The 16,700-nt window shown below is 41.4% G+C and overlaps 1 protein-coding gene across 2 annotated transcripts; it reads right to left on the bottom strand.

Annotated features, from left to right (window-relative positions):
- Nucleotides 1-1,266: 1,266 nt before the first annotated feature.
- On the bottom strand, nt 1,267-2,842 carry LOC115163673 (stonustoxin subunit beta-like). Of its 2 annotated transcripts, XR_003869791.1 has the most exons (4): nt 2,560-2,842; nt 2,268-2,431; nt 2,081-2,127; nt 1,845-1,990 (listed from the first exon to the last, which is right to left on the bottom strand). XR_003869791.1 is itself a non-coding variant. In XM_029715736.1 (3 exons), the coding sequence occupies exons 1-3, from the start codon at nt 2,399-2,401 to the stop codon at nt 1,662-1,664; spliced, it is 510 nt and encodes a 169-aa protein (XP_029571596.1). In that variant the 5' UTR covers nt 2,402-2,496; the 3' UTR covers nt 1,267-1,661. The 2 variants fall into 2 exon arrangements, 1 of the variants encoding a protein (XP_029571596.1); XM_029715736.1 differs by lacking the exon at nt 2,560-2,842 and having other exon boundaries at nt 1,267-1,990; nt 2,268-2,496.
- Nucleotides 2,843-16,700: the final 13,858 nt, after the last annotated feature.

Below are 16,700 nucleotides of genomic sequence, written 5' to 3'. Positions count from 1 at the left end.
CATCATTAGCATGGACTGCTGTAGTACCCACATGCAATCTGGGATCCTTGGGACATCCCAACCTCATTGAAGTGGAAATTTCAGATGGTTTAGGTAAGGATTATTGTTAGGGTTTAGGGTAGGAACGTCAAGGATCCCGAATAGCACTGACAATACCACAACATGGCTGCTTTTACTCTGAACATCTGATTTATCAGCAAAAAGTTAACATGACTTTAAATGACTGAGTCCTGTCTTGAGTTGTTGTCCCCAGCCAGATGTCAGTGTGTAGTGGTCAGCAGAGGGTGCCAGAAGATACGTTTTTACCTCTCAACATCCTGAAGGCTCAGTCTGCAAATATTGTACCTTCAAATTCAGGATGCAGTGTGTACACCCCTTGGTAAAGCTAGGTTCTCTGCTAGAGCACGATTGCCAAACCAACCAAGAAATAAAACGGATACAAAAGGCCAGGGATTTCTTTGTTTTCTCTTGTCTGTGTATCGTCCTCCCCTCAAAGAGTGTTATGGGGATAGGTCCGCTTCCTTCCTCTATCCACTATGTGGCAAAAATACCCAGCAGACCATTACCTTGGAGAAGTGCTGTAGTCTAACAAGATGTCTGTTTGAATGGATCCAGCCTCTTCTCTTGTCTCCCCTCTTCCTGGTGTCTCATTAAAATTTGGAGGGAGACAGATGGTGCGGTTTAAGTCAAGCATGGCTGACTTCATATGTTGGCTTCTCTATCTCTGTGTGTGATGTTTAGTGTACATCTTAGGCAGCGTTCAGACAGGCAGCCTAATTCTGATATTCTTTCTCACTAAATTGGTCTTTTGACCAGTTAGATCAGCTCTGAAAAGATCTTATGAGCACAGCCTGACACTCTTCTTCCTTTCTCGCTCTCTCTCCTGCCCTGAGGGTGAGTGTGTATTCCTAATGGTCCACCCTTCAGGGTAGAGAGTGTGGATGGATTGGTGGGATGAAAGTATAAAACATGTTGGTGTTAACAGCTTAAGAAATCCTTCATATCATTTTTTTTTTAACATTTCTTATAATACACAAACACTTAAGACCACAATCATACATATAGTACATGTAATAGTTTGATAAAATGTATTTCTATTATTCAAAAATAAAAACACACCGGACCCTGACAACAATGTACAGAAAAAAAGCTAAGGAGAAGCTCCCCTTGTATCTGAACGCAACAACATATCATACAGAATAGGTCAAACTTTCACCCCCTATATTGAATAAGTATACAGTAGGACCTCAGATCGGGAATCCAGGTTCTTTCGAAACGTTGAAATGTTTGTAATTTTGCAATGTACTGGGGGGAAAGAGTTCAAACAATTATGGATAATATGAATTGAGTATTTTCATGTATTGGTCAACTGGATATGGTCTAGACTATCTCTATCTTGGACTCAGTAGAACAGCAGTTTATTAGTAAACATTCAACATAATCCTCCTTTTCTCTAGGCCAATTTAAGACCTGACACTGATGAATAGTCATTGACTGAAAACGCTGGATAGAGTGGTTCAGTGAAGGTGGACTGGAATGTGTGGAGGTGGGTCAGAGGAGACTAGGTAGCAGGACAGAATGCCTTGTAAGGAGTTCAGATACACCCCAACTCTGTCAGTGCTGGAAGAGGGGGCAGGTATGACCGTGTGCTCATTTTTGTGTCAGACGGAGAGTTTGAGGAAACCATGTTTGAGGAGTCTTAGGCTCCAGGATTTGACATTGTAACCAAGCAAACAGTTATGCCCTTTTCCAACCCTGCTCATGTGTTTATATGCAACACCTACATGAAACCCTTTCCCACTACACTCTGCCTCCCCGTAACAGCACCCAGTCAGACCCTCTCCACACAGCACCTGAGGACAGTCATTAAATCTCTCTGTTTGAGGCAAACATGGATGATCATCATCCTCCCATGTCACAGTTCTTCTGTTGTTAGACAGAGAGAGCTTTTTGTGTGCTGTGTTAGGGTCCAGTGTGAGTGCACAGACATCTGTAATAAATAGAGGTTAGGAATCAGTACACATGCCAAGATTAATTTATGCATTTAGGAGACTAGTGAAGTTAACGATGAAAAACATACACTTCTTCAGGCCTGGTTTTAAGTAGCTCTCTTCATTGTGTTCCACACTAAGAGAAGCAGACGAACAGTGATTTAGTGACAGAAACAAGACTGGTTGTAACTCAGTGAAACTGGCACTGAATGGTTTCTCAGACACCGATTAAGCCTAGTTTTGGACTAAGGAGCACTTTCAAGTTACTTGATTTACTTTAGTATGAAGAGTGGATCGCCCAGTACATCAGAGAGCAGTCTCACTCCTCTGCCTCCTGGGTGATTGTAGCTCAGATCCAGCTCTCGCAGGTGTGAGGGGTGTATCTCAGAGCTGAAGCCAGAGAAGCACATCCTTCCATTGAGACTAGACAGCCAGAAAGCCTGCAAAAGGAAGAAATCACTATTTTAAAAGCAGACTTCTACCTACTCATTTCACATATGTAAATGGTTAATTAATGAAATGGGCTGTGTATGACTTTCATAATCTATTAAGTGAAATTTATAACTACCTCAGTGTCTCCAGTTCACAATGTTTATTCCCCAGTCCAGCAGAGAGCAGCTTCACTCCTGAATTGTGCAGGTTGTCACAGAGTACTAGGGTTCTCGGGTACAAGGGGTTTGAACGTAGAGCTGAAGCCAAATAAGCACCGCCTTCCTCTGTGATGCCACAGGATGACATCCTGCAGGAAGAGTTCAGAGAAATCTGGAAAATATTAAATACCACAATATTTGTGAGATTGTTTAAGTTGTGGTTAAACCTTTAAAATGTCTACCTGCAACGAGCACCAATGCCAGTTACTTAGTAGTAGCAGAGGAATAGAAATCCACGAGCGTAAAACGTACTTTGTAGAACGCTGTCTGATGGTGTAAAAATCAGCCTTTTTGTTGTGACTAGCCCGTCCGAATGTCATGTGTACAACTTCCTGTATTATGATTGGTCTCGTTGGCGTGGTTGATAAGGTAAGAACCAGTACTAAGGCTGGGTTTACACAGGCAGCCCAATTCTGATCTTTTGCCCAATTATTGTCAAAAGATCTGAATTGGGTTGCCTGTGTAAATGCAGCCTGTCATTTCAGGTGTTAAGGCAGTATCCTTAAAAGAGTGGCTGCTTATCCAACTTTTCAGACATTTTTTTCTCCAGGCTAAAGATCCCGAAACGTCGGCGCATGTGCGGATCACATTCGGAGCTTCTGTTTATGCTGTACTTTACGCTCATTCTCTGCTCTACTACTCTGGTGAATGGTTAGATCAAAGCTGAATCAATGTCTGCAAGATCACAATCATAACTGAATATAGTATTACTGTATGTTACTGTAAGACAAAAAACACATTTCTCCCATGTGGCCGAAACTCAACATTGTGCGCCACTATGCAAAATACACAGGTAAACTATGCTATGGTTTGTAAACACCATTTGCTCAAAAATGTGGTCACTGTACATCATTCACTGCACATTCGCGAAAAAAAAGCACCCTGTGCCTAACCATAAACATCAATGCCTTTCTTAAAATCAATATTTTAAACCTGCATATTTAGTTAAGAAATTCATGTTAGCAGGCAAAATAGGAAAATTGTGTCACTTCTCTTGCGTTCAGTGCAAGCAGAGTCAGGGTATATGCAGCAGTTTGGGCCGCCTGGCTCGTGGTGAACTGTGTGAAGACCATTTCCTAACTAAGACTAATTAAATTTGCCAGAATTGTACATAATTATGACATTGAAGGTTGTGCAATGTAACAGGAATATTTAGACTTAGGGTTGCCACCCATTAGATAAAATATGGAACAGTTCCGTATTTCACTGAAAGAATAAACGTTTTGTTTTAGAAATGTTAGTTTCCGGATTTGGCCATATTAATGACAAAAGGCTCGTATTTCTGTGTGTTTATTATATTATAATTACGTCTATGATTTGATAGAGCAGTCTGACTGAGCGGTGGTAGGCAGCAGCAGGCTCGTAAGCATTAATTCAAACAGCACTTTACGGCGTTTGCCAGCAGCTCTTAGCAATGCTTGAAGCACAGCGCTGTTTATGACTTCACACCTATTGACTCCCGACATTAGGCTGGCAATGCTATAGTGCCTATAAGAACATCCAATAGTCAAAGGTATATGAAATACAAATGGTAGAGAGAAATAGTCGACACATCATAATTCCTATAATAACTACAACCTAAAACGAATTAACTGGGAATATTGAAGACTCATGTTAAAAGGAACCACGAGCTTTCATATGTTCTCATGTTCTGAGCAAGGAACTTAAATGTCAGCTTTTTACATGGCACATATTGCACTTTTACTTTCTTCTCCAACACTTTGTTTTGCATTATTTAAACCAAATTGAACATGTTTCATTATTTATTTGAGACTAAATAGATTTTATTTATGCATTATATTAAGTTAAAATACAAAAGTGTACATTCAGTATTGTTGTAATTGTCATTATTACAAATACATAAATAAAATAAAAAACTCCCTCACTCTCGTCGACCTCCACGAGAAAATTACCTATTTCTTTCCTGTTTTTGTTGGCTCCCCCGCGTGGGGGTTCATGCTCTCTGATTGGCTCAACGTCACGTTGCTGGCCACTGACGAGCATTGCCGTTGGTTCGCCTCTACCGGGTCGGCATGCTGCAGTTACCGCTTTTGTTCTAGCAAGAGAAAAGGAACGGCCTCCCACTGTGATAAGTACCTATCTGCAGTGAGAGCCGATGCGTTTCATGCTTTATCCAATCATTCCATAAGAGGTCGAGGTCTCTAGCTTTTCTTTACTACTGAACACACTTCTCTTTCTGGATTTTTTTTTATAAAAACACATACCTCAAAGTCTCCAATTTCTGTGGTCCAGCAGAGAGCAGTTTCACACCCGAATCTTGTAAATCATTGCCACTCAGGTCCAGCTCTCTCAGGTGTGATGAGGTTGAGCCAAGAGCAGACTCCAAAGCTGAACAACATTCCATTGTTAGATTGCATTGATTTAGCCTTAGGAAAAAAATATACAGAATTATGGGTAATATTCATAGACCCCCCCTTCTATACAGAAAAAAAAATCATTCAAAATAGGCTACTACACCAGAAAGCATGATTTGGCCACAAAGGATCATTAGTTTTTTGGGAAAAAAAATAAGCTGTGGATTGTTTTAAATCGCATTGTCTAAAAATCAGAAGGGCGAATTTGGGCAGCGCATGCTGAAAATGCCAAATAGATTGTTGAGTTGCGACTGTCTGAAAAGTGGAGGCCCAGCGAGGCATACTTTTATTTAACTAGTCAAGTCAGTTAAGAACAAATTCTTATTTACAATGATCGCCTAGGAACAGTGGGATAACTGCCTTGTTCAGTGCAGAACGACAGATTTTTACCTTGTCCAGTCGGGGATTTGATCTAGCAACCTTTCGGTGACTAGTCCAACCACAAGGCTACCTGCCACCCCTATTGCAATATTTTAAAATACAATTGCGGGAAAACATATATTTGCTTTCCAAACTATTGCTGTAAAAAGACAATGAAAATACTTTATTTATAAAAATGCTCTACTTAATTGATAGAACAGTATAGCCTATGTTATTGGCACCAGCGGAGAGCATCGGCCATATCCCGAGCTGAAACAAACACTTGAACTGGACAGTTTTATCTCAACCTCTTAAATCAAAGACTCAATCAAGGACACGCTTAATGACATTTGTGGCTGCTTTGCATGATGTATTGTTGTCTCTACCTTCTTGCCCTTTGTGCTGTTGTCTGATCCATGTTTTGTGCTGCTACCATGCTGTTATGTGTTGCTGCCTTGCTATGTTGTCTTAGGTCTCGCTTTATTCTCATGTCATTTTTCATGAGATTTCCTCTTGGATCACTTAGATTAGGATCTGTGCCTATCTATTTCATAATTATGTTTTTTTAATCAGATATTTATTTTATCACAAAATCCTCATTAACAGTTTCATAGTCCAAAAAAGTAAAAACAAATCAATTTCTAATATATATATATTTTACATTGCTCCCCTTATGAAAAGGCTTCAGTTAAACATAACACTGAAAATAAAAATAATTAAAATTCAATTTTAAAATTATTATTTTCCCAATTTGAGCGTTTTAGATATTTTGGTATTGAGAATTCCAAGTGGGGTTAAAGGGGTGTTTGAGAATAGGAACTTCATGCTGGTGGCATTTAAGGGAATACATTTACTTAAAGATGCACTATGCAGAAATCACTACACCATTTCCTGGTTGCTAAAATTCTAATAGTTCACCTCATTTCAGTTTGTGGCAAAACAAGCAGTCATTGTGTAGAGAATCATTGTACCATCTAAGCCACTGAAATATCATTCTATAACCAAAAATATTGTATATTCAGCTGTTTGAACACAAAAAGGAAACAGAACAGATCTACCACTTCTTAGACTTGCTTTCAACTGGAATGAAAGATCTATAACTCCCATTTCTATGTGAATTTGGTCAGGAATCCCAAAATGTTACATATTGTAGCTTTAACTTGTGCTCATCTAAGGACTACTCCTGTGGATGATGCATCATGGGTGAATACGTTTTTACAGAAACTTGAAAAAGTGTCACGGTAATGTAAAATTCAACTAGTATACAATTTATGGACAAACTACCACAAACATTTTTTGTGTTAAATGAAAATAAAGTAACATTTTATTTAGGGTGAAAATGTACAAAATAATATTCAATAAGACACTTAGCCAAGTGTCAGAATAATAGTTGATTTTTGCCAATGCATCATGGTTTTGTAACTCAATTTCCTACAGACGGGTTTCATTAGAGAGAGATCCAACCAAATCATGAGAAAACAAAAAGATTTACTTGACACATTGGAAAGAATTAACAAAAACAGAGCAAACTAGAATGCTATTTGGCCCTAAACAGAGAGTACACAGAGGCAGAATACCTGACCACTGACTGACCCAAAATTAAGGAAAGCTTTGACTATGTACAGACTCAGTGAGCATAGCCTTGCTATTGAGAGAGGCCATAGCCAGGCTATGTGCACACTGCCCACAAAATGTGGTGGAAACTGAGCTGCACTTCCTGCGAGACAATCTAACGTTTACAATAAGTAACCTAGTTCACTTTTCTTTTTTTACATATTGCAACAGTGAAAAAAAGTGCAGAGTGTAGACTGCAGAAGCAATTTACCCGACTAGGCTACTGTCCTCGTCCAAAGCGGGCTTTGTACTGTGCTTTCATTTCCAAGTCAATTTGCTTTGCATATCCCTTCAATGTATGTTTACTCGTCAACTATTATGATAAAGATTTGTATGAGACATTCCAGCTAAATTCACCGGTGGTGTACATTTCGGGGTTCATTTTATTCCATGAATGCAATACAAGCACAATAAAAAAATATAGTAAAGGGGCGCGGTTTACAGACTGCATTCCCTTGCCAGAAACGAACGTCCAGTCTTCCGGCCGAGGCAGACGGTTTCCCTCCAATGATTCATATATACACTAGATTACTTATAGGGGGCGCTGTGTTGAAATCAAATAGCCGAGTACGACAGGCGTAAAGCCCATTCCCAACAAAGCAGAGTTAAAAAGTAAGAAATATTTGCTAAATAAAAAAAGGAAATAGTAACACAAAAAATATATTTTGATTTAACACTTTTTTGGTCACTACATATTGATGTGTTATTTCATATGTCTTATTATTCTACAATGTAGAAAACAGTAAAAATAAAGAAAAACCCTTGAATGAGTAGGTGTGTCCAAAAATTGACTGGTACTGTATATAAAAACATTTTCCTTAAAGTATAATGTTTAGCGATAACTGATGTCACTGTGAGTTACCACCCCCCCCCCCCCCCCAAAAAAAAGTAATTTAAATACTGTAGAATTTCATTCATTCCTATGGAGGACTGCTCCTACTAGGGAGTGCAAATATGGCCGACCGGTGGCTTCAAAACCTCTCAATGGCCAATACATAGCATCAGTAATCCAGGGTTTGTAATCCAGGGTTTGTACACGTCATTGGTTGCAACCCACAATGTAACAATGTCCCAGAATAAAAAAGTAATCAGTGTAAGTGAATTCCTTCATTTCTCTGCAACTTTGAACCTAAATCCAATGACATGGTTCATTTTTGGGGGGTTTTCACGTTGATTGACAACTCAACCAAATGTAAATCAAAACGTTGAACTGACGTCTGTGCCTATAGGCTATATAGAATTAGTGTGTAGCATCATAGTGAAGCACATTTTAATTATGGTAGGAGGACGCTGGGAATTAGGATTCCGTAAAACCAGTCCAGCAGGGCATTAGTGCAAGTCTATCCCTTCACTCATCATGAAAGTCTTATGCAAATAAAGTCAACCTCAGTGATGACAATTACTAATGTACTTCCCCTCACAATGAACTCACATATAACTACTTTCCTATTTAGAACTAGTCCATAGATGGTTATTACTTTTAAGTGACATTGTAAAAAGGCCATATCTTTCCCAGTTTATAGTAGCAAAATAAAGGGGAACTAGCTCTGTATAATATCAAGGCCTATAGCCAGGTAATTTGACCTGGAGGTTAATCTAATCCATGTGATGTGGTATAGCCTAGCTAGCTGCAGAAGCTGTGGTCTAATAGCACTCCAATGACTGTCTGGTGATTGTGAGTTATCACTTCAAACCTCACTCAGGACTGGGCTACTAACTTAGACTTACAAATATGTTCTGGTGGTGAGTCTGCCCGTCTGTATTTCTGCATGATACTTTGTTGATATGTTCATAATATTAGTATGAACAAAGGATACACATTCCTTCAATTCTTTCAATGCACTTTGGTCACAAAATGTGGCTCTGTTGGCTGTGAATTTACCCATGTTTTACCTCTGGTGCACAATGTCCTACCTAATTCATAGGCAAAACATTTGCACAGCAATTATAATTATCTCTTCCTTATTTAAATTAGACTCTGAAACTGTGTTATAAAACAGGCGCATCTGAAGTGTTGGCCCCCCCATGTTTAATGAGCTGTAGCATGTGGATAAAATGACAAAGTCAACATTTGTGGGGTCCCTAACACTTAACCATAACGACTACACTATGTTTGCTTTTACTCTTCTCTGAACAGCTGACTTATCAGAAAAAAGTAAACATTACTTTCTTTGGAAAATAGCAAACTTGTGAGTCCTGTCAACAGTTGTTGGCTCCAGCCAGATGTCATTGAGTGTAGTGGTCAGCAGAGGGCGCCAGAAGATACGTTCTCTTTTGCCACACAACGTCCTCAATGCCTCCTCGTGGCGAGCTCAAAGTCAACAAAACAATTGTACCTTCAAATTCGGAATGCAGTGTGCACCCTTGGGTAAAGCTAGGTTCTCTGCTAGAGCACACGGTTGCCAAACCAACCAAGAAGTACAACACAACAGATACAAAAGACCAGGGATTTCTGACTATTTTCTATTGTCTTTGAATTGTCCTCCCATCAAAGGGTGTTCAGGGGATACCCGCAGTGCTTCATTTGTAAATCGAGAGGTGCCAGAACAAAAGAATTCTATAGTGCGAGATGTGACCTGGGGAGCCCTGAGGTACCGGAACGCATGAGAAAAATGTAATAAAAGCGTTGCATGCATTTAATCGGATTTGCGTAGTGGCATAGAGCAGTAGAGTTGAATCAATAACACTTGGGGAACATTTTAGTAGCTTAGGGTCCGGTAAAAATGTGGCCTTTTTATAACCGCATTTCGTGCAATTCTACATGACTGGAGAATTGGGCAGAATATTTTTTAATACCGCACAAATGATCGAAATGACAGGCTACTTTGACACTGATAATCTGAGATCAATAAAAACGACATTGAATGAATCAATAGCCTAGGTTTGTGGACACGTTGTAGGCTACAATATGGGGAAATTATAGGCCTAAACATGCCTTCCAGTTTCACTGGCTCACCAAATGAAGCGCAGCTCACTCGCTGGTGATGGCCGATGCGTTCCTGCCAAAAGCCCATATCTCGCGCTCGTCTTACTTTGTAAAACAGTATTTGGAAGTTTATAAAATATTTAGTTAGCCTACAGCAGACAGATTATAGTTGTCTTTCAGCAGGAGCCATTTGGTTTCCAACCTGTTTTCCCGCGATTGTATTTGACATATTGCGAAAGGACTGTTTGTGTACTGTTCACTGACAGATTTGCCGCGCGTTCCTTGTTGGACTACACACAGTCTACAGCTACGCAATTAAAAAAAATTAACTATCAATCATCTGTGGCTTAATTAAGGGCATTTTCATGCTGTAGTAGGCTATTCTGAATTATTTCATTTATTTCTGAACAGACAGCAGTTATTCTATAACTTTGGTAAATGTATTTTAATTTATCAGGGGTGCTGCAGACCCTCTAGAATCCTTCACACGGCTATGATTCTATAAAGAAATACATTATGAAGTGCAACGCTGGAGAGATGAGAGTGTCAGGCTCATGTCTATCTGAGCAGAGATAAGCCAAACCACATGGCCAACAACATTGGACACTTTATGGAACACAAAGCCTTCACTATCTCATCCTGGAATATCCAAGGCCATCTGCCTTTGGTCTAAAGAGCAGGAACCTGGACTTCAAAGAAATCAGAAATACAGACATTGTCATCCTACAAGTAACATGGTAGAGGAGATGGACCCCACTGGTTTCCCTCTAGGTTACAGAGAGCTGGTAGTCCCATCCACCAAACTACCAGGTGTGAAACAGGGAAGAGACTCAGGGGGTATGTTAATTTGGTATAGAGCAGACCTAACTCACTCTATTAAATGAATCAAAACAGGAACATTTTACATCTGGCTAGAAATTATCTTAAGAGAAAAATGTTCTCCTGTGTGCTACCTATATCCCCCCACTTTAATGAAGACAGCTTCTCCACCCTGGAGGGGGAAATCAATCATTTCCAGGCCCAGGGACATGTACTAGTCTGTGGCGACCTAAAAGCCAGAACCGGACACCCTCAGCACACAGGGGGACAAACACCTGCCTGGAGGTGACAGCATTCCCTCCCCCATATGCCCCCCTAGGGACAACTATGGCAACATAACTAACAAAAACGGCAGCTCTGTCGCACGCTGGGTATGTACATAGTCAACGGTAGGCTTCGAGGGGACTCCTATGGTAGGTACACCTATAGCGCATCTCTTGGCAGTAGTACTGTAGACTACTTTATCACTGACCTCATCCCAGAGTCTCTCAGAGTGTTCACAGTCAGCCCACTTACACCCCTATCAGTTCATAGCAAAATCACAGTCAGAGTAATAGTCAATCATGAAATGCTATAGATGGAAGGAATGTAGTATGGAAACCTACCAAAAAACTGTTAGGCAACAACAAATTTAATCCCTTTTCGACAACTTCCTGGACAAAACGTTCCACTGTAATAGTGAAGGTGTAAAGTTGGCAGTAGAAAATATAAACAGTATAGTTGACCTCTCAGCTTCCCTAGCAAATCAAAACATTTCAAAAACAGAAAACCGAAGAAAATTAACAATGACAGATGGTTTGAGGAAGAATGCAAACATCTAGGAAAGAAATTGAGAAACCTGTTCAACCAAAAACAGAGACCCAGAAAACATGTCTAAGCTTCACTATGGTGAATCACTAAAACAATACAGAAAACTAAGGAACAGCACATCTGAAATTAGCTCAATGTAATTGAAGAATCCATCGACTAACCACTTCTGGGAAAATTGAAAAACACTAAACAAACAATTATCTATCCAAAAATGGAGACGTATGGGTAAACCACTTCTCCAATCTTTTTGGCTCTATAACAAAGAACAAACAGCAAAAACATATACATGATCAAATACAAATCAACTATTAAAGACTACCAGAAAACACTGGATTATCCAATTACCTTGAATGAACTGCAGGACAAAATAAAAACCCTCCAAAATAAAAAGGCCTGTGGTGTTGATGGTATCCTCAATGAAATGCTAAAATATACAGACAACAAATTCCAATTGGCTATACTTAAACTCTTTAACGTCATCCTTAGCTCTGGCATCTTCCCCAATATTTGGAACAAAGGACTGATCACCCCAATAGTGGAGACAAATTTGACACCAACAACTACCTGTAACGTTCGTCGTATGGATTGTGGACCAAAACGCAGCGGGAACATGTATACTCATCTTCTTTATTAGAAGGAAAAACAAACAAAATACTTATACAAAATAAACGAGGAAGACAGTCCTGTAAGGCTAAACACTATTCACGGAACAGGAAACAACTACCCACAAACACAGTGACAAAAACCCCTACTTAAATATGACCTCCAATTAGAAGCAACGAAGAACAGCTGCTTCTAATTGAAGGCCAAACCAAAAAGCCTGAACATAGAAATAGACACAGAAATATACTAACATAGAACATTGCCCAAAAACCCCCGAAACACACTAAACAAACACCCCCTGCCACGCCCTGATCAAACTACAATAACAAACAACCCCTTTACTGGTCAGGACGTGACAGTACCCCCCCCCCCCAAAGGTGCAGATCCCGGATGCACCTCAAACAAAAACGCACAAAAAGAAACACCAAAACAAAAATAATCCCAAACTAAAGGGAGGGAAGGGAGGGTGGCCACCGTCACCGACGGTTCTTGTGCTCCACCCCCCCTCCCCAATCCTCCTGCTACGGAGGTGGCTCAGGCTCTGGTTTAGGTCCATAAACTAGCCTGCCCACCCCCCTTGAAAGCACATGCCTGTATACCCCTACAGAAGTCTCTGGGCTGAGGCGTGTTGCTGGAGACCTCGGGCTGAGGCGCGTCACTGGAGACCTCGGGCTGGAGGGCGACTCTGGGAGCTCCGGTTCCGGACTGGAGGGCGACTCTGGCTGCGCCGGTTCCGGACTGGAGGGCGACTCTGGCGGTTCCGGGCTGTGGGCCGTCGCCGGAAGCTCTAGACGGGGCACTGTCGCCGGAAGCTCTAGACGGGGCACTGTCGCCGGAAGCTCTAGACGGAGCACTGTCGCCGGAAGCTCTAGACGGGGCACTGTCGCCGGAAGCTTTAGACGGGGACTGCACACTAAAGGCCTGGTGCGTGGGGCTGGCTTTGGAGACACCAGACTAGGGACACGCACCACAGGGCTAGTGCGAGGAGCAGGAACAGGACGTACTGGACTCGGCTGACGCACTGGAGGCCTGGTGCTGGCTTTGGAGGCACCAGACTAGGGACACGCACCACAGGGCTAGTGCGAGGAGCAGGAACAGGACGTACTGGACTCGGCTGACGCACTGGAGGCCTGGTGCTGGCTTTGGAGGCGCCAGACTAGGGACACGCACCTCAAGGCTAGTGCGAGGAGCAGGAACTGGATACACTGGGCCATGAATAAGCACTGGACGTCTGGAGCGCACAACCTGCACAACCCGTCCTGGCTGGGTTGTAACAGTAGCCCTGCACGGGCGGAGTGCTGGCACAGGGCGAACTGGGCTGTGCAGAGTACTGATGGCTGCCGTGCGTAGACCAGGCGCAGAGACGCACTGGTGGCCAGATGCATTGTGCCGGCGCACTTCTCCCAGGCTGGATGCCCACTCTAGCACGGCACTTACGGGGGGCTGGTATCGCTCGCACCGGACTGTGCGTGCGCATGGGCGAGATCGTGTGCACTTCCGCATAGACCGGCACGCTTCTCCCCGCCAAACACTCCCCATAATAAGCACGGGGAGTTGGCTTAGAGCTCACCCTTGGCCCAGCCAAACTACCCGTGTGCCCCCCCAATTTTCTTTTGGGGGGGTGCCTCTCGGGTTTCCTTGCCAGCCGTGTCCCCGCATAGCGTTCCCGGTCCTCTCCAGTCTTCCTCCATGGTCCTTCTCCAGCTAATATCTCCATGACTCCTTATACTCCTCTTGCTGCTTCCCCCGCCACTGCTTGGTCCTCTGTTGGTGGGTAGTTCTGTAACGTTCGTCGTATGGATTGTGGACCAAAACGCAGCGGGAACGTGTATACTCATCTTCTTTATTAGAAGGAAAAACAAACAAAATACTTATACAAAATAAACGACAAAGACAGTCCTGTAAGGCTAAACGCTATACACGGAACAGGAAACAACTACCTACAAACACAGTGACAAAAACCCCTACTTAAATATGACCTCCAATTAGAAGCAATGAAGAACAGCTGCTTCTAATTGAAGGCCAAACCAAAAACCTTGAACATAGAAATAGACTAAATAGACAGACATAGAAATATACTAACATAGAACATTGCCCAAAAACCCCCGAAACACACTAAACAAACACCCCCTGCCACGCCCTGACCAAACTACAATAACAAACAACCCCTTTTACTGGTCAGGACGTGACACTACCGTGGGATATGCGTCAACAGCATCCTTGGGAAAATCCTCTGCATTATCATTAACAGCAGACTCATACATTTTCTAAGTGAAAACAATGTGCTGAGCAAATGTCAAATGGGCTTTTTACCAAATTGTTGTGCGACAGACCATGTATTCACCCTGCACACCCTAATTGACAAACAAACCAAAACAAAGGCAAAGTCTTCTCATTTAAAAAAAGCCTTTGACTCAATTTGGCATGACGGTCTGCTATACAAATTGATGGAAAGTGGTGTTGGGGGAAAAACATACGACATTGTAAAATCCATGTACAAAGTTGGCAAAAAACACATTTCTTCCCACAGGGCCATGGGGTGAGACAGGGATGCAGCTTAGGCCCCACCCTCTTCAACATATATAAACGAATTGGCGAGGGCACTAGAATAGTCTGCAGCACCCGGCCTCACCTTATTAAAATCTGAAGTCAAGGAGAGAAAAAAAAAAGTATGATATGTATGAAATGTATGCATTCACTACTGTAAGTCGCTCTGGATAAGAGCGTCTGCTAAAATGACTAAAATGTAAATGTAAATGTCTACTGTTTGCTGATGATCTGGTGCTTCTGTCACCAACCAAGGAGGGCCTACAGCAGCACCTAGATCTTCTGCACAGATTCTGCCAGACCTGGGCCTTGCCAGTAAATCTCAGTAAGACCAAAATAATGGTGTTCCAAAAACGGTCCAGTCGCCAGGACCAGAAATACAAATTCCATCGCGACACTGTTGCCCTAGAGCGCACAAAAAAAACAATACATACCTCGGCCTAAACATCAGCGCCACAGGTAACTTCCACAAAGCTGTGAACAATCTGAGGCACATGCCATAAAAAGGAATGTAAAATTTGACATACCAATTAGGATCTGGCTAAAAATAGTAGGCCAGCATCCCGGAATCGGCTCTTCACTGTTGACGTTGAGACTGGTGTTTTGCGGGTACTATTTAATGAAACTGCCAGTTGAGGACTTGTGAGGCGTCTGTTTCTCAAACTAGACACTCTAATGTACTTGTCCTCTTGCTCAGTTGTGCACCTGGGCCTCCCACTCCTCGTTATTTTCCAGTTTGCGCTGTTCCTTGAAGGGAGTAGTACACAGCGTTGTGCGAGATCTTTGGTTTCTTGGCAATTTCTCGCATGGAATAGCCTTCATTTCTCAGAACAAGAACAGACTGACGAGTTTCTGCCCATTTTGAGCCTGTAATCAAACCCACAAGTGCTGATGCTCCAGATACTCAACTAGTCTAAAGAAGGCCAGTTTTATTGCTTCTTTAATTAGCACAACAGTTTTCAGCTGTGCTAACATAATTGGAAAAGGGTTTTCTATTAATCAATTTGCCTTTTAAAATGATAAACTTGGATTAGCTAACAACATGCCATTGGAACACAGGAGTGATGGTTGCTGATAATGGGCCTCTGTACGCCTATGTAGATATTCCATAAATAATTCTGCTGTTTCCAGCTACAATTTACAACATTAACAATGTCGACACTGTATTTCTAATCAATTTGATATTATTTTAAAGGACAAAAAAATGTGCTTTTTTTTTAAACAAGGAAATTTCTAAGTGACCCCAAACTTTTGAATGGTAGTGTATGTTTCCCATGCCAATAAAGCGCCTTGAATTGAATTGATAAGGAGAGAGATCATAGAAAGTGAATCTCATTCGAGTTCTGTGAGAGATACAGGCGTCCTACTCACACTCACAATGTTACGCAAACCATAAACCTGGGCTGACCCAACCCGAATCAACTCTTAGAATATTAGGCCCGGGCTGAAATTAAATTTTTTCACATTAGGGCAGTGGTGGAAAAAGTACCCAATTGTCATACTTGAGTAAAAGTAAAGATACCTTAATAGAAAATGACTCAAGTAAAAGTCACCCATTAAAATACTACTTGAGTAAAAGTCTAAAAGTATTTGGTATTAAATGTACTTAAGAATTAAAAGTAAATGTCATCGCTAAAATATACTTTATAAAAAGTAAAAGTAAGAATCATTTCACATTCCTTATATTAAACAAACCAGACGATTTTCTTGTTTTTTTAAAATGTACTCATAGCCAGGGGCACATTTCAACACTCAGACATAATTTACAAACAAAGCATCTGTGTTTAGTGAGTCTGCCAGATCAGAGGCAGTAGGGATTACCAGGGATGTTCTCTTGATAAGTGTGTGAATTAGACATGTTCCTGTCCTGCTAAGCATTCAAAATGTAACTAGTACTTTTGGGTGTCAGGGAAAATGTAAGGAGTAAAAAGTACATCATTTTCTTTAGGAATTTAGTGAAGTAAAAGTAAAAGTTGGCAAAAATATGAATAGTAAAGTACAGATA

Source organism: Salmo trutta, chromosome 26, assembly GCF_901001165.1.
Source record: "Salmo trutta chromosome 26, fSalTru1.1, whole genome shotgun sequence".
NCBI lineage: Eukaryota > Metazoa > Chordata > Actinopteri > Salmoniformes > Salmonidae > Salmo > Salmo trutta.
The sequence above is the reverse complement of the archived record's forward strand: the minus strand, read 5'-3'. Positions and strand labels throughout refer to the sequence as shown.

Bases quoted from the DNA above. Each gene is read 5' to 3' on its own strand.
- LOC115163673 (XM_029715736.1), bottom strand. From the start codon at position 2,401: ATGTGCTTCTCTGGCTTCAGCTCTGAGATACACCCCTCACACCTGCGA. The intron at 2,128-2,267 runs GTAAATCAAGTA...TGCTTCTCTTAG, and splicing joins GATCCACTCTTCATACTAAA to TGTGGAACACAATGAAGAGA. The intron at 1,991-2,080 runs GTATGTTTTTCA...TATTTATTACAG, and splicing joins AAAACCAGGCCTGAAGAAGT to ATGTCTGTGCACTCACACTG.